At 43.5% G+C, this 24,400-nt stretch overlaps 1 protein-coding gene across 2 annotated transcripts; it reads left to right on the forward strand.

Moving 5' to 3' along the window:
- Positions 1-1,628: 1,628 nt before the first annotated feature.
- On the forward strand, positions 1,629-19,699 carry STARD6 (StAR related lipid transfer domain containing 6). 2 transcript variants are annotated; one of them, XM_044294819.1, is made up of 8 exons: positions 1,629-1,761; positions 7,970-8,048; positions 8,236-8,326; positions 9,391-9,440; positions 10,093-10,219; positions 10,553-10,670; positions 15,575-15,668; positions 19,022-19,699. In XM_044294819.1, exons 3-8 carry the CDS (start codon positions 8,237-8,239, stop codon positions 19,170-19,172), a joined length of 630 nt encoding a protein of 209 aa, XP_044150754.1. In that variant the 5' UTR covers positions 1,629-1,761; positions 7,970-8,048; position 8,236; the 3' UTR covers positions 19,173-19,699. The 2 variants fall into 2 exon arrangements, with proteins under 2 accessions (XP_044150754.1, XP_044150753.1); XM_044294818.1 differs by having other exon boundaries at positions 8,005-8,048.
- Positions 19,700-24,400: the final 4,701 nt, after the last annotated feature.

Genomic DNA, 24,400 nt, shown 5'->3' on the forward strand with positions numbered 1-24,400 from the left:
CATGCTTGAAGTCAAGGGGGCAGCGGCCTCCTTGCTTCAAGTCAAGATAACCACGTCCGCTTCCCTGCCCCTTCGCTGTGACTGACAGCGCTTATGTAGAGAGTTCGGCATTAAAACAGGTCCGTTTTTTTCCGTATAAAAATGCCGTAGGACAAAGCCCATAAAACTGTGACATAATTGCATTTTATTTTCCAATTCTACCTCATTTGGAATTTTTTACCTGCTTCCCACTATATTATATACCATAATAAATGGTGGCATTAAAAAGTACAACTTATCCCACAAAAAACAAGCCCTCATAAGGCTATATGAATGAAAAAACAAAAAGTTATGGCTCCAGGAAAACAGGGAAGAAAAACAAAAATGCAAAAAACCCCGGTATCCAAGGGGTTAAGGTGAATGGAACAGATTTTCAGCAGTAGAATTTTCTGCCACAAAATCTGCCGCGTGTGAAGGCACCCTAATAGAAATGTGAAGCAGAGCTGTATGTGTGTAGCAGGCTGTATGGGTGTAGCAGGGCTGTATGGGTGTAGCAGGCTGTATGCGTTTTTAGTGCAGTTGTGTGTGTAGCAGGGCTATATGTGTATAGCATAGCTTTATTTGTGTGTAGTAGAGCTGTATGTGTGTATGGAAGTGCTGTATGTGTTTATAGCAAAGCTGTGTGTATATAGCAGAGCTGTGTGTGTGTGTATATGTCTGCGTGTGTGTCGCTGACAAATACTTAAAAATAATCTAGCAGAACAAGAAGCATGGCCGGATGTAACAGGGCAATGATAGGAGACACATTTAATGAGGTGACCACATGCACCACTGCTGGTTGTTACAATGGTCAGCAGATAACACAGGAAGGGTAACAGGAGCCAACCAAAACTATTCCCCCTTCCCCCGCTACACCCTGAGGCTGGGTTCAGACCTGAGCGTTTTACAGCGCGTTCCTACGCGCTGTAAAACGCTCAACAAGCAAGAACCAATGATTCCCTATGGGAATGGTTCTCACCTGAGTGTTTTACAGCGCGTACGATCGCGCTGTAAAACGCTCGACGCCCCAAGAAGTACAGGAGCTTCTTTGGGGCGTCTTGTCGCGCGTTCCCGTACATAGACTTCAGCGGGAACGCGCGACAATGGGCGTTCGCTTGTCTCTGTATGCGCGATTGCAAACGCCCGTACAATCGCGCATACAGAGCGCATACAGAGCGCATACAGAGCGCATACAGAGCGCTCCATCGCGAACGCTCAGGTCTGAACCCAGCCTAAAGTTACTGACCTTGACCCCTCCACTTCGGTAAAACACCAGTAAACTACATTTTCTTCAAAGAGGACCTAGAAATATATTTTTAGAATTTCTGTTGTCTAAACCTGGGATTTATCATCCAGTTTTAGCAGCTTGCACAGCAGTAACTATAGTTAGTAAACACCTGGTATTGGGAACAGGTATTACTGGTTTTATGTGGATATAACCTATCTGCTTGTTACATGATTCCCGTTGTAATATACTGTGCAGCTAATTATTTCCAGTTCAGTATAAGCTCTCAGAGGAGCATTTATGCCCTTAAGCAACATGGCTGTGCCCGGCTTCATCCGTACGAGTCACATGACACAAGGGGCAGGCAGATGTGGCTTCTCTCCAGCACTTCCTTGGACACGTTTCTAGCAGAGTGTGATTATGTCACAAGCAGCCAAGATCCAGATCAAAGTACAGAGGCGGAGGAGGTGAGGTCTGTGCTGCTGCCACAGCTTCTTCTGCAGCTTCCTGGCACTGGGGTAAGACCTGGACAATCCTTGATGCCAAGGAATTCCAGCCTGGCAACATTGTAACCATTGTGTGTAACCTTGTAGTAATCTAGACTTTGTTTCACCCATCAACATTGTAGTGAATCCATTGATACAATATAGATTCAGGTAGAAGGGGCTCCCATCCAAAGGTTCTTAAAGGGGCAGTCCAAGATTCAGAAAATTCCTTCCAGTGCTGCAAGAACAACAACGGAGCCTTGCAGCGCTGGGGTCCTAGGTAGAAATCTGCAAGGAGTTTGTATGTTCTCCAGGGTTTGAGTGGGTTTCCTCCTAAGGACATTTTAATAGGGAACTTAGATTGTGAGCTCCGCTGGGACAGTGGGTGATGATAAAGTCTTCAGAATATGTCTGTTTTATATAAATGAGTAAAATAATAGTAATAATTTTCCTAATATAACGTTAAGATCGCCATGGGTCTTGTGTATTTGCTGCGCCATTGCTACATTGAGCGGATACAGACGGAATGCCCTGCGGCAGCGACTGACAAGGCAGTAGTGATGTTAGTCCGAGGATGTAACCTCAATAACAGCAAATGTCAGCATAGCACCAAAGGCAAAATGTAACGGCAATACAGCAAAATTCTTTTAATCTGCCATCTAATGATCCAGAGAGTCTCATAATCTGGTACCTGCTGCGGCATCTGCATGATCATTTTGTATTGTACAAGGCCAAGACCAGAAGACGGAGCAGAATTAATTACAAAACGTCTATGATTTTATTTCAATTATTATTAATAATTATATGAATGAAACGTGCTACAGATTTCTCATAGACTTTATGTTACAGTTCCTCACTATTTTCAAGAGAAGTGCTTGCTGTCAGTGAATGAGAACTCATTCAGATGCAGTAATCCTGTCCATAGCCAGTCCTGTTTTCAGGTGAGAAGTGGATACAGTTGTATCCAGTCCAGACAATGCTCTGTGAGCTAAACAGCCCGGACTCCAGACTGATACATTGTAACAAACTAGCAGAGTTGTATCCAGTCTAGACAATGCTCTGTGAGCTAAACAGCCCGGACTCCAGACTGATACATTGTAATAAACTAGCAGAGTTGTATCCAGTCTAGACAATGCTTTGTGAGCTAAACAGCCCTGACTCCAGACTGATACATTGTAACAAACTAGCACAGTTGTATCCAGTCTAGACAATGTTCTGTGAGCTAAACAGCCCGGACTCCAGACTGATACATTGTAACAAACTAGCACAGTTGTATCCAGTCTAGACAGTGCTCTGTGAGCTAAACAGCCTGGACTACAGACTGATCCCAGGAAAGAAGATGGAGGCAGCATATCCGGTATAAAAAAAAACTTTAATGGGAACCGCCAAGTGAACAAGCGTGCAACAGGTCGTGACGTTTCGGCTGGTCCACAGCCTTTATCAAACACCTGTTGTGTTTGATAAAGGCTGTGGACCAGCCGAAACGTCACGACCTGTTGCACGCTTGTTCACTTGGCGGTTCCCATTAAAGGTTTTTTTTATACCGGATATGCTGCCTCCATCTTCTTTCCTGGGACTTGTTACACAGGAGCCCTGATGAATCTTGGACTCCAGGTAGGCTGTTGCATGCCGGACGACCTCAAGATCTGGTGAGTGCGATTCCGCAACTATTTTCTGTTATGGACTACAGACTGATACATTGTAACAAACTAGCACAGTTGTATCCGGTCTACACAATGCTCTGTGAGCTAAACAGCCCTGACTCCAGACTGATACATTGTAACAAACTAGTACAGTTGTATCCAGTCTAGACAATGCTCTGTGAGCTAAACAGCCTGGACTCCAGACTGATACATTGTAACAAACTAGCACAGTTGTATCCAGTCTAGACAATGCTCTGTGAGCTAGACAGCCTGGATTTCAGACTGATACATTGTAACAAACTAGCAGAGAGATTTGTGTAGATGCCAATGTGTTTAGCTCACAGAGCATTGTCTAGACCAGGGATCAGCAACCTTCAGCACTCCAGCTGCTGTGAAACTACAACTCCCAACATACTAACTTAGGCCTTAGGAACTGCCCGACGGATCACCTGCAATCTGATGGAATTTGTCAGACGGATCCGTCTCTCCGGTGTCATCCGGAAAAAAGGATGCAACATTTATTTTTTTTCTCCATTTTTTGCGGTCTGAGCATGCACACTACAGACCGCAATGCCGGATCCGTTTTACCGAAACACTCGTATACGGCATTAATGCATTTCAATGGTAAAAAATGCCGGCTCCACCATTTCGGCAAGTGTTCCGGAATTTTGGATGGAGATAAAACCGTAGCATGCTGCGATATTATCTCCGTCCTGAAAAGGCAAATAGACTGAACGGAAAACATACTGATGCATCCTGAACGGATTACTCGCCATTCAGAATGCATGGGGATAAAACTGATCAGTTATTTTACAGTATAGAGCCCCTAGGACGGAACTCAATGCCGGTAGAGAATAACGCTAGTGTGAAAGTACCCTTACACACGACCGTGTGTCCCCCATGGCTGTATTCCGGCCCACATATGGCGGGTCCGCAATACACAGGACACCGGCCGTGTGCATTCTGCATCACAGATGCAGACCCATTCACTTGAATGGGTCCGCAAATCCAGACATGCGGAACAGAACCATGGAACAGAAGCACTATGCTTTTGTGGGGTTCCGTTCCGTGCTTCCGTTCTGCAAAAAGATAGAACTTGTCCTATCTTTTTGCGGAACGGACGGATCGCAGACCTCATTCAAGTGAATGGGGACGCGATCCGCATGCGGCTGGCCCACGGTCGGTGCCCGTGCATTTCGGACCACAATTTGTGGTCCACAGCACGGACAGCACACGTTCGTGTGCAAGAGGCCTTACTCGGCTGTTATTGTAACTGCCACAGAAGTGAAAGGAGAATTCTGGGAGTTGTAGCTTCACCTGATCCCTGGCCTAGACAATGTTCTGTAAGCTAAACACATTGGCAGCTGAACAGATCTCTCTGCTAGTTTGTTACAATGTATTAGTCTGGAGTCCGGGCTGTTTAGCTCACAGAGCATTGTCTAGACCGAATACAACTGTGCTAGTTTGTTACAATGTATCAGTCTGGAGTCCGGGCTGTTTAGCTCACAGAGCATTGTCTAGACCGAATACAACTGTGCTAGTTTGTTACAATGTATCAGTCTGGAGTCCAGGCTGTTTAGCTCACAGAGCATTGTCTAGACTGGATACAACTGTGCTAGTTTGTTACAATGTATCAGTCTGGAGTCCAGGCGGTTTAGCTCACAGAGCATTGTCTAGACCGGATACAACTGTGCTAGTTTGGTACAATGTATTAGTCTGGAGTCCGGGCAGTTTAGCTCACAAAGCATTGTCTAGACCGAATACAACTGTGCTAGTTTGTTACAATGTATCAGTCTGGAGTCCGGGCTGTTTAGCTCACAGAGCATTGTGTAGACCGGATATAACTGTGCTAGTTTGTTACAATGTATCAGTCTGGGGTCTGGGCTGTTTAGCTCACAGAGCATTTTCTAGACTGGATAGAATTGTATCCACTTCTCACCTGAGAACAGGACTAGCTATGGACGGGATTACTGTCTCTGAATGGAAACAAGAATGTTTTCAGTCACTGACGGCAACAAAAATAGATCAGGTCACAGCAGCAGATTGTGTAGTAAGATAGTATTGTGGAATTTCTTCCTGGAGGCGTCAACACATAGGCCTCTTTCAGACAAGCGCGTCCTGTGCGGAAACCACGCTTTCAGCGGGTGTTACCGCGATTCCCAGTTCTGGGCACTGCTTGTTCCGCAGGAGTGCACAGCATTATAATGATTCATAATGCAGTCTGTATAATTCAGCAGATACAGGTCATGCAGAGACACATAGCATTATGAATCATTATAATGCCGCGCACTCTCCATAAAGGGCAATCACGCTCTCATGTGGAGCGTGATTTCGATACAGGCCTCCCGTGTCCGAAAAAAGCCTTACAAGTGAGTTTAACATACGCTTAAGGGCTCATGCACACGACTGTATGTATATTGCGGTCTGCAAAAAAACTGATCCGCAAAAAAAATGGATGACGTCCGTGTGCATTCCGTATTTTGCGGAACGGAACAGCTGGCCCCTAATAGAACTGTACCATCCTTGTCTGTTATGCGGACAATAATAGGACATCTTTAATTTTTTTGCAGAACTGAAATACGAACATATGGAAATGGAATGCTGATGGAGTAACTTCCGTTTTTTTTTGCGGACCCACTGAAATGAATGTTTTAGCATACGGTCTGCAAAAAAACGGAACGGACACAGAAATAAAATACGTTTGTATGCATGAGCCCTAAGCGTGTATTTACATCACTGTTTAGCTTCCTTTCTTCTGATCCGTCAGAAGAAGAGAGAGAAAAAAAAATGCAGGATCCTGTTGCATCAGTTGGCATCCGTTTGAGCCATTTCCGTCTGAGATCATGCAGGACGTTTTTTCTGTCTAAAAAACGGATCTCAGAAGGAAATGGCTCAAACTCTCTTCTTCTGACGGATCAGAAGAACGGAAAGCTAAACGGTCATGTGAACTTGGCCTAAGCTGGCCATACACATTAGATATCTATCAGTCAAACCCGACGATTTTAATAGGACTGGCCTAAGGGCGGCTGCTCATGGTGCAGATTTAGGGCTCGTTCACGCGAACATTTTTTGCGTTCCGTATACGGGCCATATATGGAACTATTCATTTCAATGGTTCCGCAAAAAAAAAATGAATGTACTCCGTGTACATTCTGTTTCCGTAGTTCCGTTCAAAGATAGAACATGTCCTATTATTGCCCGCAAATCACGTTCCGTGGCTCTATTCAAGTCAATGGGTCCGCAAAAAAAACGGAACACATACGGAATGTACCCTGTATGTCTTCCATATCCGTTCTGTTTTTGCGGAACTATCTATTGAAAATTTTATGCCCAGACCAATTTTTTCTATGTAATTACTGTATACTGTATATGCCATACGGAAAAACGGAATGGAAAAATGGAACAGAAACGGAAACACAACGGAAACAAAAAATGGAACAACAGATCCGTGAAAAACGGACCGCAAAACACTGAAAAAGCCATCTGGTCATGTGAAAGAGGCCTTTTCTGCAGAAAATCCACATGAAATCCATGCCAAAAACGCACATAATTCTGCACTATTTATGATGTTTTTTATGTAGTTTTTGTTCGTTTTTTATGCGTTTTTGATGCGGATTTACCATAGATTTCACCCTGCCATTGAGAAGTGTGAAGTCTGCACAAAACAATGCAACAACAACTGACTAGCAGGTTTCAAAATTTGCACGGCCGTTCATTTCTGCACCTAAGAAAAAAAGCTAAGTGTACAGGAGATTTGTCTAATGTCATATACTTTGCTGGTACTGTATTATGCTGCAGTTTTTCCACAGGAAAATCCGTGCGGAAAAAACTAATATAATCTGCATCATGTGAAGGTAGCCTTAAGGCGCATTTACACGCGTTCAGGGCCGTCTTTACCAAGGGGCAAAAGGGGCAGCTGCCTCTTGAGCCCTGCTAGCTACTGCCCCGGGTGTCAGGCTGTCGGCTACACAGGCTGCGTTGCGGACTCGCTGCGTGGTGCCTAAGACTTATTGTATGCCTCAGCGATGAATGAGCGTTTCGCTGGCACTTTTACACAGGCAGATTATTGAGAATGAACATTCATGCTAGCGTTCGTTTCCGATAATCGGCCTGACAATTGTGTGGTGTAAATCTGCCTTTAGGCTATGATTACACGGAGACATGTGTCGCTGAAAAGTCACGTGACATTTTTTGTAATGATAGTCAATGGAGTTGTATTGCGACATGCTGCGACTGCGATTGCGACAGATGCAAAAAATCCATCCGAGTTGGCTTTTTGTGCGACTGTTGCGTCGTAGTGCGACCCCATTGACTATTTACATTACAACACTCGTACCAGTACTGCCTTCTCTTCAGCAGTGCCAGCAGTGTAGCTACGGTTACAATATTGTCCGTAGAAATGTGCCAGTGAGAGCAGAGTGCCATCATACGTGCCAAGCACAGCAGTACCCCTATGAGAAAACATGCATCTCCTGCGTGGTCACAGATGTCAGGGATCCTGACCCGCTCTAATGACGCCATATCAAACTATGTATGCCGCCGGATATAATACAATGTGCAGATGACATTGCCTTAGCCGTTCTTTTCTATATTTGTAGCTGTTCACACTGCAGTGATAATATTCTGCCTGCAGGGGGAGGCGCTGAGCAGGAGAAGACCAAGAAGTCTCAGGCTCAGGTAAGTGAAGCTTCTGTACAATCCTGGACTGTCCTGTGACTATTCAGCGGAGACACACACATATATATGAAATACATAAGAAAAAATCACGTCAAGCTCAGAATCATCATTTGAAGCGGGCAGTCACCCCAGGAGCAGGCGTAAGGAAGAACCTGTAATTCTGTGGTTATATTATTGGTTTCCTTAGGATGGACTATAAGAAGATAGCCGATGATGTCTCCCAGACGATTCGATCGTACAGCCAGGATACGTCTGGATGGAAAGTGGCCAAATCTACAGTAAGTATCTAGATTCTCTGGCCATGGATACTGGACATTTCCTATTCATCCCCTTTATTTTCCTTCTATTTTACTTTCCATCTTTTAACCCCCCCTTATTTTTCTTGTGCATTTTCTTCCTTTATCTTTCTTCACTTTCCTTATCCTACCCTTCTAACCCTCTTTCCATTACTTTACCCTGTTTTCCCTTTTCCCATTCGGTCATCTTCCCCTTCACAACCTTTCTTTCCCATCCCTTGTTATCCTTTTGTAATTTCCTTTACTTCCCTCTCCTTATCTTGTTCTTTCCTTTCCTTGTAATTTCCTTTCCCATCCTTCTGTTTGTCACTTTCCTTTCCAGTCTGTATGTCATTTCCCTTTCCTTATCTTTTGTAATTTCCCTTTACTTCCATTTCCAGTCCTGATTTTATTTCCATTTTCTTCTCTTTCTTATGCATTTGTCATGTTCCTTTCATTTCCTTCCGTTCCTATTTGTATTTCATCCTCTTTTCTTATTCTTCTTTCATTTCCATCATCTTCCTTTTACCATTGTTAGGTCTTTTGCCTTTCCCGTCATTTTGACATTTTCTTTTCCTTCCTTTCTATTTTCCCAACCTTCTATTGATTCCTTTTTCTTCTCTGGCCTAATCCTTTTGTCATTTCTGTATGTTCCTCTTCACTTTTTCCATACTTTCTATTTCCCTCTCTTTCCTTATCTTTTTGTTGTTGTTTTTTCTCTTCTCTTCCCTTATCATTTTGTCCTCCACCTTCCCAACCTTCTGTCACTTACCCTTTCTTCCTCCCCAATCCTTGTATCATTTCCTTTTCCTAATCTTTCCCATTTTTCAGAGCTTTATGTTCTTTCTCTTCCATTTTTCCAGGCTTGTCATTTCTATTTCCTTCTCGTTTTTACTGTATTTCTTTCTCATGTTTCTGTAATTTTCTTCTCTTTTTGTCCGTCCACCTTCCTCCTCTTCCCCTTCTCATTAATTTTTCTTTTCTTTTTCTTCCTTTTCCACACCCATCTTATCTTACCCTTTACAGTATTTACCTTTAATAACAGATAAATCCTTTGTCCCTTTCAGAAAAATATCACTATTTCATGGAAACCATCCAACGAATATCCAGGAAATATGTAAGAAGCAAAGTGAAAAAATATAGAAAAACCAGCAGAGAAATGGTGTCCTACATAGCGCATCCCTGACAGGCATGCTCAACCTGTGGCCCTTCAGCTGTTGCAAAACTACAACTCCCATCATTCCCGGACAGCCTACAGCTATCTGCCTACAGAAAGGCATGGTGGGAGTTGTAGTTTTACCACAGCTGGAGGGCCGCAGGTTAAGCATCCCTGACATCCCCATAGCTCATCCCCATCCTTAACCTCCCACAAAATCCTTCTGATATCAACTTAAAAATAAAAAAATCTGTTCAGCCTGAGTTGTTGTACATCTACCTAGATAGGCAGTATTTTTTTAAAGGGTTTTCAGGGGCGGGAAGGAAAAACCAAAATATTTGAAAAGCAGAGGTGCAGTACCACTGACCACCACCAGGTGGTGTAGAAACACACTGTCTGACAATGTTAGACTTCAAAGACTATATACCAAGTCATCTAAATACCCTGGCCAAGACAAAGTGGCTTGTGGGAGTTCCCTTGCCCAGCACAATGGGGCAAATGCACTGCCAGCCCCCTCCCAGCTATGCCCCCGATACACAGTGATATAATATGGATGATATATGGATTTTTCAATCTTTTTGTATATAATGATCCTGTTTTTCTAAAAATGCAGATATCGTGGAGAAGGAATAATTGAAGGCGTCCCGGAAAAAGTTATTCCTTTTATGTATCTTGCTAAATACAGATCGAAGTGGGACTCCGCCCTGAAATCCTATTCCATTGTTGAAGAGGTTGATGAGGTAATACACGATGGGCTGATTGATATATTGGTATGACTGTGTCAGGATAGCCCTGGGGGCTTTTATAGGGCCTGGACTGTTAGGCCCGCCACCCACATTGATGCCACAATCGCTATTGATCTTGGCATCACTAGGGTTAAACATATTCTGTGCAAATGATGCAATTCTGGTTGCCTGCAGCCACCACTAGAGGGAGCTCAGGAGCCTAGTGCATACTGGTTATACATTGAACTCAATAATAACACAGTATGCAGTAAGCTCCTCAGCTCCCTCTAGTGGGGGTGTTAAGAAATTCACTTAAGAGCTCAACTAATGCGGTGTTTCCTCCTGAAGGACACTTTCATCTGTCACTGCATCACGCACAGTCATGGGATGGGGCTAATCTCACCGAGAGAATTTGTGGACTTGATTCACATCAGGCGGTATGATGGTGGAGTAGTCACCACTAATTGTAAGTATCAGTTCTATTCTATGCTTAGTACTTGGTCCTCTTTGGGTTTCTGTTGTCACACATAGGACGCATCATCTAATAGGTTATTACAGGTTTTAGATTTGCAATATGCAAATATGACACCGATTTTCCTACAAGATCCGCAGCAGAAGTCTGAGGCTCATGCCCTGCATTTCTCGGAGTGCCTCGGATCCGCACAATCCACATTCATACGCACAGAATGCAGATTGCCATCAGAATTGAGGCTGATTTTCGGTGCAGATTCTGTGTGTCCAATTTCTTATGAACAAACCCTGACATACTGTACTTTGTGTATCAATTTCTCACCATTTTCAAGATCTCTGATTACTGTCAATGAATGGAAACGCTCCAGATAGGTTTTTAAAGGGGTTATCCAATACTAAAAAAAAAAAAAACATATTCCGGGACCCCCAAGTTGAATATACTTACCCGGGTCCACGCTCTCTGCGCCGCTCCTCCACGTGCACGCATGAAAACATCCATTGTCGGGAGGGGATAAGCCAATGGCAGACGATGACAGGGACAAGCCTCACAGGTGACGCTAGGGAAGCTCATCCCCGTCTGCCATTGGCTCCCCCTCCCCCCGACACCAGAGGTTTTCATCCGTGCACTGGGAGAATCAGCAGCGGCTGTGCGGGGTCCAGGAGCGGCACAGGGACGTAAGTATATTCATTGTGAGGGGCCCAGCATATGGGTGGGCTTTTTTAAGTATTGGATACCCCCTTTAACATTATAGTCAATGAGCAACTATGCAAGTGGAGGCGATGAGATTATAAGAGGTTGTCCCACTAAAAATATTCTACATTTATCAAAACAGCCCCTGGATCTGAATACATTTGTAATTGCATGGAATAAAAAAATTTAACAATTCCCAGAAATCAATAGGTGATAAAGTAAGGCGTCCCTAATAAATATGAATCACGGAAGATGTGGAATACGCTAAAATGTAACTTTTATTGGTGTATCAATAAAATAGGGGGAAGAACGTGAACTAAAAAAATCCCTAATAATTATAGGCAGGTGGGGTGGCACTAACCAAGTGCTCAAACAAATAGTGACATGTGAACCCACCAGGTGTATAGTGTCGCCACCTCCACTCTGTAGCCAAAGGGATATGAAAATGTGTCCCAATATCAAACCACCTCCTTGGACCTGGAAGTCTATCCAGGTACAACTATGGAGAGGTATGATAGGAATCACATACAAGCTAATCACCAACAGCTGATGCTATAGTGGTAGCATGAGAGCCAGGATAGACACTATAATGTCCCAGCGCTCTCAGACAAGCTGTGGTGATTAAATTGGGAAGAACAGGGTTGGGTGCAGATCAGGGTGCCCTGGTGATACGGCGGCCTGATACACTGTGTCAGGCATGGATTAAGTAATACTAGCTCAACGCGTTTCCTCTATGTAAGAATCATCAGGAGCAAAAATAACCTGCCTATCTAAGCTGAGCTATCTCATTCATTCAGAGCAACAGCATGACAGCATATCCGGCGCTAGTACGGCCGCGAGGCGGCGGCCGAAAGAGCTCTGATTTAGGGAGGAAAGCCCTCCCCCATCGCATGTTAGCCAATCATGTGTGGAAGGGGCGGGGTGCCTATAAACCTCCCACATCACGCTGGCTAGACCAAAGTAAGCGATGCCTGCATCTAGGTATAGTGTATATGTATAGAGGAATACTTGGCAAAACATTTAATAATGCTGAATGTAATATCGAGAAGGGATATGTGAAGGAAACGACAAAAATCAGCAGCAACCGCCTATGTAAATGTCATTATCCATCAGGAGCACACTGCAAGCTGAACTATCTGCATCACAAAAACACAAACAGTGAACAATCGCTATTGGTTACCATTGGTTACCACGGGAGGAAGAACGAAACAACGTTCAATAAGTGCCATATATGTATCAGATCTGAATTTTAATCAGGGGAGCATACAAAAAGTCAGCCCGTTTTTTAGGCGACTATTCAATGAAACTGAGGTATCATATATGGTCATTCAGCCCGTTGGGCGAAGGGTCCTCAATTTAAAGGTCCATTGCGCCTCTTTTTGAAGGACCCTCTGATCCAGGTTGCCCCCTCTAGGAGAAGGTCTGACAATCTCTATCCCCCGAAAACAGATAGACCCAATATCCCCCGAGTGACAGGTGTTGACATGACGGGACACAGGAGTGTCCACGTTCTTTTTGATATCATTGATATGCTCCCCTATACGACGGCAAAACTCACGAATCGTCTTCCCCGCGTATTGGAGCCCACAGACGCATGTGGCCAGGTAAACCACACCTCTGCAGTTAATAAACGTACGGATGGCATATGTTTTCGCAGTAACTGTACTGGTGAACTCAGAACCCCTTTTGACAGAATGACAGGCTATGCAACCACCACAGCGAAACGTCCCTTTAGGGGGGTCTCCTAGCCATGTACAAGAGACTGGAGACTGAAAATGGCTGTGGCAGAGGCGATCCTCTGTAATTGCAGGTGTGGGGCCCATAAGGTGACCCACGTCAGGGTCCATCTGTAGAATCCCCCAGTGCTTACTGATAATATCACGTATGGCAACACTTGCCCCATCGAAAGTGGCAATAAGGCGAACCTGCCCCTGGCTCTCACCTCGCTCCCGAGGATTTAATAATGCCTCACGAGTGCAGGATAGCGAATGCTGATAGGCAGAGGCAAGTATGCCACGAGGGTATCCACGATTGATGAACCTGTTAGTCAAATCACCAGCTTTGATCTGGAAATCTGAGAGGGAGAAGCAATTGCGACGCAGACGGAGGAATTGGCCCTTGGGTATTCCTTTCTTCAAAGGATATAGATGGCAACTGTCCCAGTGTAATAGCGTATTTGTTGCCGTACTTTTCCGGTATAAAATGGTATAAATTTTGCCATCCTCCGTTTTAAAGATGGTGAGGTTGAGGAATGTTATTTGTGTTGCATTGATCTCTGAGGTAAAAACAGACCACACTTGTTAACATTCAGGACCCTCACAAATTCATTGAACTCCTGAACAGTCCCATTCCAGAAGATCATCGATGTACCTAACCCACATTGTGATGTGACCTGCCCAACCCACCATCTCGTCTCCAAAAACTACCTCCCTCTCACACCAGCCCAGGTATAGGTTGGCATAAGACGGGGCACAGGGACTGCCCATGACCACACCCCTGAGCTAGTGGTAGAAGCGGTGATTGAACAAAAACACATTGTGATGTAGGATGATCTTCAGCAGACTGATGACAAATTGGTTATATGATGCAAATTCCCTTCCTCGCTCATTCAAGAAATACTGAACAGCCCTACAACCCTCCACATGAGGGATGGAACTATAGAAGGCCTCAACGTCAAGACTCGCAAGGAGGATATTATCCTCGACGCTGAGGCCGTCCATCTTGTTCATGATTTCCATGGAGTCCCTCACGTAAGAGGGTAATGACAAAACAAATGGTCGCAGGATTGTGTCCACATAGGTGCTGACCTGGTGGGTAAGACCATTTGTACCCGAAACAATTGGCCTACCCTTGAGCGGATGCGGTCCCTTGTGCACCTTGGGCAAACAATAGAAGCAGGCAGTATGCGGCCCCACACCTGCAATTACAGAGGATCGCCTCTGCCACAGCCATTTTCAGTCTCCAGTCTCTTCTACATGGCTAGGAGACCCCCCTAAAGGGACGTTTCGCTGTGGCGGTTGCATAGCCTGTGATTCTATCAAAAGGGGTTCTGAGTTCAGCAGTACAGTTACTGCGAAAACATATACCATCCGTACGTTTATTAACTGCAGATCCTCTGGTGTGGTTTACCTGGCCACATGCGTCTGTGGGCTCCAATACGTGGGGAAGACGATTCGTGAGTTTCGCCGTCATATAGGGGAGCATATCAATGATATAAAAAAGAACGTGGACACTCCTGTGTCCAGTCATGTCAACACCTGTCACTTGGGGGATATTGGCTCTATCTGTTTTCAGGGGATAGAGATTGTCAGACCTTCTCCTAGTGGGGGCAACCTGGATCAGAGGGTCCTTCAAAAAGAGGCGCAATGGACCTTTAAATTGGGGACCCTTCGCCCTAACAGGCTGAATGACCATATATCATACTTCCATATATCATACCTCCAGTTTCATTGAATAGTCGCCTAAAAAACGGGCGCCCCTTTTTTTTTTGTCCATGCTCTGCCTATCACAGCTCAGGAGGCAGTTGAAGGATGAAACTGAGCATGTGCGGCCATCTCTGTGAGCAGGACAAAGAAATAAGAGAAAGAACAAACAGCAGGTGGCGCTATACAGATACATTTTACTGAATAGCTCAGTGGCTATGCTAAATTTTTAATTACATGCAAATGCAAAAGTATTCAGATCCAGGTGCTGGTTTGAAAACAGAAGAATATTTTTCATAGGACAACCCCTTTAATAATTGGATAATTCTTTAAGGGTCCCGTGATTAAGGGAGATCTTGGAGATATACTGTCAATACTGGAAGTAGAAAACACACTGAAGAAAGACTGTACATGTGACAGGAGATCCCACTCCAGCTTGAGGTCTGCAGATTTGGACTGTAACCCTGCCACATGCAAATGATGTTCTTCTTGTCAGGTGTTGTATCATTTTCTTTAGTTTTTTCATTGAAAACTAATTTTATTAGAAATTATTTGAAAAAAACTAAGACCTGAAATACACGGCGAAGATAAGGGGAGAGGAGGGAGATGCAGCTGCAGTTACCTTCAGTGAAACAGCATGAAAGGGAGAGAGTGGAGGAGACAACCGATTGGCTGACAGTAGTGTTTACAGGAGTATATTGACACCCGGCATGGACAGAGATGGGGTTTGCCTTAGATATGGCCGTGCTCGTTATTAACCTGCGTGTTTAATTGTATTATTTGCAGCAATCAGTGTGGAGTACGACAAGTGCCCTGTAAGCAGCTCCCCTGTCCGTGGCTTCAATAACCCATGCGGATACGTCTGTTCACCTTTACCTGAGTGAGTGTGTTAGTAAAATGAATGATTTCCTCTACCTTTTTATAAAAATTATAATTATAATATCTCCCCAGTATTTGTAGAGCGGGTACCATGGACACTTATCCTCTGCCCTATCAATGTACTTAACATCTTGGTGTTATCGGCTGCTTGTTTGAAAAAACAGCGCCACTACTTTCCACAAGTGGTATTGCAGCTCAGCCCAATTCACTTCAAGGAAGCTACCCATTGACAGATGTGGCACTGTTTCTTGAAGAAACTCCAGTATACGTAACCCCTTAGTCACCACCAGTATGCCTTTTTAGGGCGGTCACTAAGGGGCCTTAGGCTGGGCCTCTGCCTTTTCACGACGGCCCAGCCTAAGGCTAGGGCTACACAATGACATGTGTCGCGTGAAATTTTGTAGCACCAATGTCGCGCAATAATTTTTATAATGATAGTTTATGGTGTCGATGCTGCGACTGCGACACGACAGTAGGAAAATATCCATCCAAGATGGATTTTTCTGCGACTGTCGCGTCGCAGTTGCATCATGTCACAGTGCGACAACATTGACTATCATTATAAAAATTGTTGCGCGACATTGGTGCATTAATGTCGCGTGACACATGTTGCAGTGTAGTTGTGCCCTATTTTTTCGTCGTGTAGCCCTAGCCTAAGCCCTGCATAGATCCCCGCTGCACGAGAGAGCCGCTCTCCTGCTCTAACAGCCCAGACTGGCAGGTGTGCCTATCCAGGGTGTTTAACCCCTCACATTCCGTGGCCAATGGCGCCCAAGCCCCCCATCCCCCCCCCCCCTCATGTAAGCGGTGACAGAGGGAGCGGGCTCCCTCTGTCTCCCATCGGCACCCCGCCTATGCGAAGGCAGGTTGCCAATATGTGTAGAGGCTGGCTAGGGCCTGGGACAGGCCGCAAGCATGCCTTGAGTGTTTTCCAGCGGGCTGCGCCTTTCTGGTGCAGCCTGCTGGTCGCTGGTCAATGTCAGTATAGCACTAACATTAAAATGCAATGCACTACAGGGATAAATCTAAATATTGCCTATTATAGTCCCATTGTGGGACTATTAAGTGGTAAAAACAAAGTAAAAAAAAAAAAAGTAAACAAAAAAATCGAATAAAAAATAAGTACGCTTTTTTTTCCATTGAAAATATACTTTTCAATGAAAAAAAATTGCAAAAACAAAATATCCCCCACATATTTGGTATCGCCACGTCCATGATGATCCAGAATACACAAATATCATGTAAATTATCTCTTAAGGGTGAACACTGTAAAAGAAAAAAAAAATTGGCAGAATAGCTTTTTTTTTTTTTGCTTAGTCACCACAGAAAAAACTTAATAACAAGTAATTTACCCCAAAATGATACCAATAAAAACTACAAGTCGTCCCGCAAAAAGCAAGCCCCTTACACAGCTCTGTAGAAAGAAAAAGAAAAAAGGTATAGGTCTTGGGAAGCGCCGATGCAAAAAGATTTTCTTCCTTTTAAAAACGTTAAAAAAAAACTATTAGTACTAGTGTATTTGGTATCACTGTAGTTGCACTGACCCAGAGAAAAAAGATACAGTATTATGTTATTTATGCCCAAAAAATTTATAATATGAAAACTCAGGGGCAGTATTGCAGTTTTTTCCCATCTTCCACTAAGAAAGAGTTAATAAAAGTTAATCAGAAAGTTATGTGTACACCAAAATAACACCATTAAAAACTACACATTGTCCTGCAAAAAACAAGCCCTCTTACAGCTACATAGAAAAATAAAAAAGCTATAGCTTTTGGAAGGCAATGATAAAAAAAGGAAGAAAAACGCTTGGTCACTAAGTAAGGCCCCAAACAGGCTGGTCACTAAGGGGTTAAAGTGAAGCTCCTCATGAGAGCCAAGGGTATAATTGGGGTAGAGGTGGGCCCTAATACCTGGAACCCCCCTTTCTAAGCCATCTATAAGAAACAACTTAAAGAGGACCTTTCACCTAAAAAAAAAATGTAAACTAAGACCATAGCTTTACTTACATGCCCCCATGAAGTGTTGATCGTTTTTTCTTTTTTCAAACTGTGCCCCCGTTTGTCCGCTATGCCCCCCCGGAATAATTCCCGCCGTCTATGGTAATGAGCCAGCCTCAAATGGGCTGGCTTTAAAAGTTCTCCTCGGCGTGCCTTCTCTCTTCTCCCTGGCACGGAGCGCATCCAATCAGCGCGCTCCGCTCTTAGCCGGATAGACGAAATCGCTCCAGTTCTCTGAAGTCTCGCGAGAACTGGAGCGTCTTCTCCCTGGCTAAGAGCGGAGCGCGCTGATTGGATGCGCTCCGTGCCAGGGAGAAGAGAGAAGGCACGCCGAGGAGAACTTTTAAAGCCAGCCCATTTGAGGCTGGCTCATTACCATAGACGGCGGGAATTATTCCGGGGGGGCATAGCGGACAAACGGGGGCACAGTTTGAAAAAAGAAAAAACGATCAACACTTCATGGGGGCATGTAAGTAAAGCTATGGTCTTAGTTTACATTTTTTTTTTAGGTGAAAGGTCCTCTTTAAGTTCTTAAAATTATTTCTGTTTCCACCAGGGGGAGCTCACTGCACATGGATTGATTACAAAATGGTAGCAGAATAAATTCCTTTTCAGTGAGCTCCCCCTAGTGGTGGCTGCAGGCAGACAGAATTTCATCATCTCCTGTTTGCGGAGAAGTTGGGGATTTGGAGCTCTGATCCTTAGGCCTCATGCACACGACCGTTGTTCTGGTCCGCATCCGAGCCGCAGTTTTTGCGTCTCGGGTGCGGACCCATTCACTTCAATGTAGCCGCAAAAGATGCGGACAGCACTCCATGTGCTAGCCGCATCCGTTGCTCCGTTCCGTAGCCCCGCAAAAAAAATATAACATGTCCTATTCTTGTCCATTTTACGGACAAGAATAGGCATTTCTACAATGGGCCGCCCGTTCTGTCCCGCAAATTGCGGAAGGCACGCAGGCGGCTTCCGTGTTTTGCGGGTCGCAAAAAACGGAACGGTCGTGTGCATGAGGCCATATAGTGATTGTTTAGATTAAATAAAGTCATGCTATAGGTACTTTTTTTGCCTTTAACCACCTCCATTAACCCTTACAATCGCAAACCACTAGGGATATAAGTTGTTAACCCCATTTACCAATCATCATGCTTTCTCCAGGTAACTGCTTGGAAACTCCCCATGAAATTCCTTTTCCCCCCGGCAGCCGTATATGTAGCTGTATACAGATTGGGCCCCCTAGTGGTGGACTTAGGCAGCTAAGATTTAACTACTGTATGTGCGCTGGGGGAGCAATGCTTGCTTATTTTGAGGTTCTAATGATTAGAATTATGATTTTCTTTTTTATTTAATCATCATTCAGGAACCCGGCACATTCCAGGCTGGAGGTGTTTATTCAGCCGAATCTGGGAGGTTTACTGCCGCGCTCCGTGGTGGAAACGGCTTTACCCAGCAATGTCGTCGGCCTCATCAATGACGCTCGAGAAGGAATAAAAACACTTTTACAAGGATGACGAGAATTATAGGATTAATAAAAAATTGCTTCTATTTTTAAACACCTAATAATATGGTTTACCTTGATCCCCGAGATACTTTGGGGCGACGATTAGTTCAGCATGAAATTACAAAAGGAAATTAATAAAAAGCCCCTTTCGTGTGCATTAATAATCTGAAAACCCTTTTAAAAAATCCTATTTCTATCCTGAGATATGATTGCTTAAAGTTACAGATCCAAGGCCTGAGGCTGCACCACTGAGATATCACTGGCAACTTGTTTTCTTCTGGTTCGCTGTTGTCATGGAGACCTTGTCTTGGAGAGCTAGCTAGCACTTAGATGTTGATGCATCTGGTGATCTGAAGCCACACAAGGGCTCCGTGACAACCAAATGGTTGTCATCAGAATCTCTCAGTGGTGCAGCCTACAGCTTTGGTCGTGTAAATTCAATCGATCATATCTCAGGATAGGACTAAGATATTAAGGAATGGTTTTCACATCTATATTGTACACTAGGGTGACAGACCTCTTTAACCCTTTCAGTACCGAGCCACCTTTTACCGTAAGGCTACATGCACACGACCGTATGTGTTTTGCAGTCCGCAAATTGCGGATCGGCAAAAAAAAACGGATTACGTTCCGTATGGCATCCGTTTTTTTGGGGGGCGGATCCATTGTAAAATTACCTATCCTTGTCCGCAAACTAGAAAAAAATAGGACATGCACAATTTTTTTTGCGAGGCAACGGAACGGACATACTGATGCGGACAGCACACAGTTTTTTGCGGACCCATTGATATGAATGGGTCCGCATCCTATCCGCAAAAAAACGGAACAGACACGGAAACAAACAACGTTCGTGTGCATGTAGCCTAAATCCCAGGCTGAATTTTGCAAATCTGACATGCGTCACTTTATGTGCTAATAATTTTGGAACACATTTACTTATCCAAGCCGTTCTGAGAATGTTTTCTCATGACACATTGTACTTCATGATATTAACTCAAATTTATAACTATATTACACCTTTATTTAGGAAAAAAATCCCAAATTTACCAAAAATTTGGAAAAATTTACAGTTTTCTAAATTTGAATTTCTCTACTTTTAAGACAGATAGTAATACCTCATAAAATAGTTATCAATCAACATTCCCCATATGTCTACTTTATGTTGGCATCATTCTGTAAATTACATTATTTTTTTTTCAGGACGTTAGAAGGCTTCAAATTTTAGAAGAAATTTTTCAAATTTTTACCAAAATTTCCATAACCATTTTTTTTATCACTAATTCAGTTATAAAGTGATTTTGAGGGGCTTATGTAATGGAAACCCCCCATAATTGACCCCATTTTATAAACTACACCCCTCAAATTATTCAAAACTGATGTGACAAACTTTGTTAACCCTTGATGTGTTCCACAAGAATGAAATGAAAATGGAGGTTAAATTTAAAAATTTCACTTTCTTGGTAGATTTTTTATGTTAATCAATTTTTTCTTGCAACACAGCAAGGGTTAACAGCAAAATAAACCTCAATATGCATTACACTGATTCTGCAGTTTACAGAAATACCCCATATGTGCCAGTAGTCATAAGGAAAGCAGCGCCATATGGATTTTGGAGGCAGATTTTGCTAGAATGGTTTTTAGGCGCCATTTTGTATTTAAAGACACCCTGAGGTACCGCTACAGTGTAAACCCCCAAAAAGTGACCCCATTCCGGAAACTAGACCCCTCAAGGAGTATTTCAAGGTGTGTAGTAAGCACTTTGACCCGTCAGGCGTTTCACAGAATTAGGAAATACTTGGCTGTGAAAATGAAAAATTAAAATTTTTTCGAGAAAAAGTTGCTTTACACCAACATTTTTCACTTTCACAAGGGCTAACAGTACAAAATGCACCCAACATTTTCTTACCCAGTTCCTCCTGAATACGGCAACACCCCATATGTGCTTGCAGCCTGCCGTATGGGCACATAGCAGGGCTCTAGAAGCAAAGTGCAAAATATGGATTTTGCAGGTTTGAATAAACAGACATAGATTTTAGGTGACATGTCCTGAGATCCCCAGAAATTAAAAACTCCAAGAAGTGACCTCATTTTGGAAAGAGCACCCCCGTGCGAACATTTTAAGTGGTGGAAAGGGTACTTTTCAGCAAACAGGTGACTCACAGAAGGCAGAAATACTTGTTAAAGGATTTCAAAGCATCCTGTATACTTTGCCCATTTTTCCTTACTGTTAAACTTTATTCATTTACCCAACCCCTTCCTTATTATCCTATACACTGGGGAGATAGTGAAACCAATTGTCGTACATTGATAGCAAAAATCTATATATTCATGTTTAGTTGTGATAAAGTATTCCCTATTTTGTGTAGCTTCAAAAGCATGTTTTAATTGGTGATACCGAAACCGACTCACTGAGTTATACCCTTTTTCTTCCCCAGATTAAGTCATTCAGCAGCAGTTCCAGATGGTTAAAAAAACAATCCTCTATCCAAACTGGACAGGCTGCCAAAATATACAAAATCTGGAGAAGTAACACTTAACCAGAATGGGGGAATATATATAAAAATATAAAAATGCCAATGATTTCTAGTAACTTTAGGATAATTTACTTTAATATTATACATAGAATATATATGACTCCATTACTGCTAAGTAAGATCTACAAAGAGAAGAGGACTTGTTTTGGCTGCCGATTATATGCATCTGATATGGAGCTGTTTAAAACTGCAATCCTTTTGGAGAGAGGTTTTTGGTCTCCTAAGTGCAGAGTCCCTAGTATCCCTCCCACTGAAACCGGAAGTGGCTGTCTTGGGCAGTATCCCACTATCAATTAGGGGAAAAAGGAAAAAAAAAAAAGGTCTGGATAAGAGGTCTTATGGCGGCAAGAATTATTATCGCAAGAGAGTGGGGCTCCAAAAGAGCACGCAATATTATCGAGTGGAAAAATGTATTGTTCAGGATCGAGAGGTTTGAGGAATATGCAATAAGTAGTACAATCAGTCGCTGAGAGATGAAAAATAATGTATACCCCTTAGGGGGGATCGATTATGGTGCCCACCGAGACAGCAATCACAGGGCTGGGGGAACGGGGTGGAGTGGTTGATTTAAGGTGGGCGATAAATTAATTTGAATAGACAATGAGAGGTCTGAGTATAAGCAATGTGGAGCTCAGAGGGGAGTTTGGTAATCCCTCAAAATAGCACAGATTGCTTACTACTTTTGTACTGTTTCTGTTTACAGTTATCTATAATTTATTATGATGTCTGTTTTTTTAGAGTGTATATTGATGAACTCAGAATTTGTATTGTCAAATTGCATTTTAATTTTGTATTATGGAAGGAATAAAAAATAAAAATATAAAAAAAAGGATTTCAAAGCACACATTTGTGAAAATAAAAAATTATTAACACACCCCAATTTTTCACTTTCACAAGGAATTAAAAGAATAAATGCACCCCAGTATGTGTTCCCCATTTTCTCCCCATTCTGGAAACACCCCATATGTGCTTGTAGCCTGCCGTATGGGCGCATAGCAGGGCTCCAGAAGCAAAGTGCAAAATATGGATTTGAATAAGTAGACAAAGATTTTAGGTGGCATGTCGCAAGTTAAAAAACTTCCTGAGGTCCCCAGAAATTAAAGACCCCAAGAAGTGACCCCATTTTGGAAAGAGCATCCCTGTACGAACATTTTAAGTGGTGGAAAGGGTACTTTTCAGCAAACAGGTGTCTCACAGAAGGCAGAAACACTTGTTAAAGGATTTCAAAGCACACATTTGTGAAAATAAAAGATTTCTAGCAGACCCCAATTTTTCCCTTTCACAAGGGGTTAAAGGAGAAAATGCACCTCAGTATGTGTTCCCCATTTACTCCCCATTCAGGAAACACCCCATATGTGCTTGTAGCCTGCCGTATGGGCGCATAGCAGGGCTGTAGAAGCAAAGTGCAAAATATGGATTTGGCAGGCTTGAATAAATAGACATGGATTTTAGGTGCCATGTCGCATGTTAAAAAATTCCTGAGGCCCCCAGAAATTAAAAACTCCAAGAAGTGACCCCATTTTGGAAAGAGCACTCCTGTACGAACATTTTAAGTGGTGGAAAGGGTACTTTTCAGCAAACAGGTGTCTCACAGAAGGCAGAAACACAGGGTACATCAAGGATGAAATTATTCCATGGATGAGTGTTAGATTCTGAAACACTCCTGCATGCCCAGGCCAGGTTTTTCCAGGGCAGGTTTCGCAATGGTATCTTTTCTTATCCCCCTTTTGGAACACACCCTGCACCTTTTTTGGGTCCTTCCCTTTCTCGCTGTTTGGGGGACTTCACCAGGGAAATTTCCTGGTACAACACAGGCACCATGACTCCCAGAAGTACTGGGGCCCTCTATTGCTTGATTTGAAAAAATGAGGGCCTTTATCACAACCTCTTGAAATTGTAGGAATGTTCTTGGATGGCCTCTAGATCTAAATAGCACGAACGCATTGCACAGCGCCATCTTAACAATGTGTACGGCCAGCTCTTTTTGTACCACACTTTTATTTTTCGTGTGGCACTGTAGGGCTTCAGAACTTGACCTTAAACATCCACCCCTCCCATGTGCCTGTTGTAGTCCAGGATACAGTCTGACTTGGGGACAGTGGTTGAGGTACCTCGTACAGCGGCAGAGGAGCTGATGTTACTGTGAATGGTGGTCAGTAAAAGGATATCCCTCTTGTCCTTGTACTTAACCGCCAACGAGTTCTGATTGAGAAGAGCACGGCTTTCTCCTTTTCTTAGAGGTTGCCCTACCAGGGATCTAGGGAGGCCTCTCTGATTTTTGTGTACCTCTGGAAGCTAGGGACTGGAACAGTGGTAGGCTGGTGTAGTAACTATCCACGTAGAGGTGGTAACCCTTATCCAGCAGTGGGTGCAGTAAGTCCCACACTATCTTCCCACTAACTCCTAGGACAGGGGGGCATTCTGGGGGTTCAATCCGGGTGTCCCTTCTTTGTAAACCCGGAACTTGTGAGTGTACCCAGAGCTACTCTCGCAGACTTTATACATTTTTATGCCATACCTTGCCCGCTTGCTGGGCACGTACTGGCGGAATCTTACCCTCCTTTTAAAAAGTAATAGTGATTCGGCGTCTATGCAGACATTTTGTTCTGGGGTGTACACTTCTGAGAACTTTACGTTGAAGTGGTCAAGGATGGGCCTAATTTTGAACAGACTTCAATATTGCTTGGAATCGATTACGGGCCAT

The sequence above is a fragment of the Bufo gargarizans genome, chromosome 5 (assembly GCF_014858855.1).
Source record: "Bufo gargarizans isolate SCDJY-AF-19 chromosome 5, ASM1485885v1, whole genome shotgun sequence".
NCBI classification, from domain to species: domain Eukaryota; kingdom Metazoa; phylum Chordata; class Amphibia; order Anura; family Bufonidae; genus Bufo; species Bufo gargarizans.

Coding starts and splice junctions, on each gene's coding strand:
- STARD6 (XM_044294819.1), top strand. CDS start 8,237: ATGGACTATAAGAAGATAGCCGATGATGTCTCCCAGACGATTCGATCG. Junction 10,220..10,552: donor TTGTTGAAGAGGTTGATGAG/GTAATACACGAT, acceptor TTCCTCCTGAAG/GACACTTTCATCTGTCACTG. Junction 15,669..19,021: donor GTCTGTTCACCTTTACCTGA/GTGAGTGTGTTA, acceptor ATCATCATTCAG/GAACCCGGCACATTCCAGGC.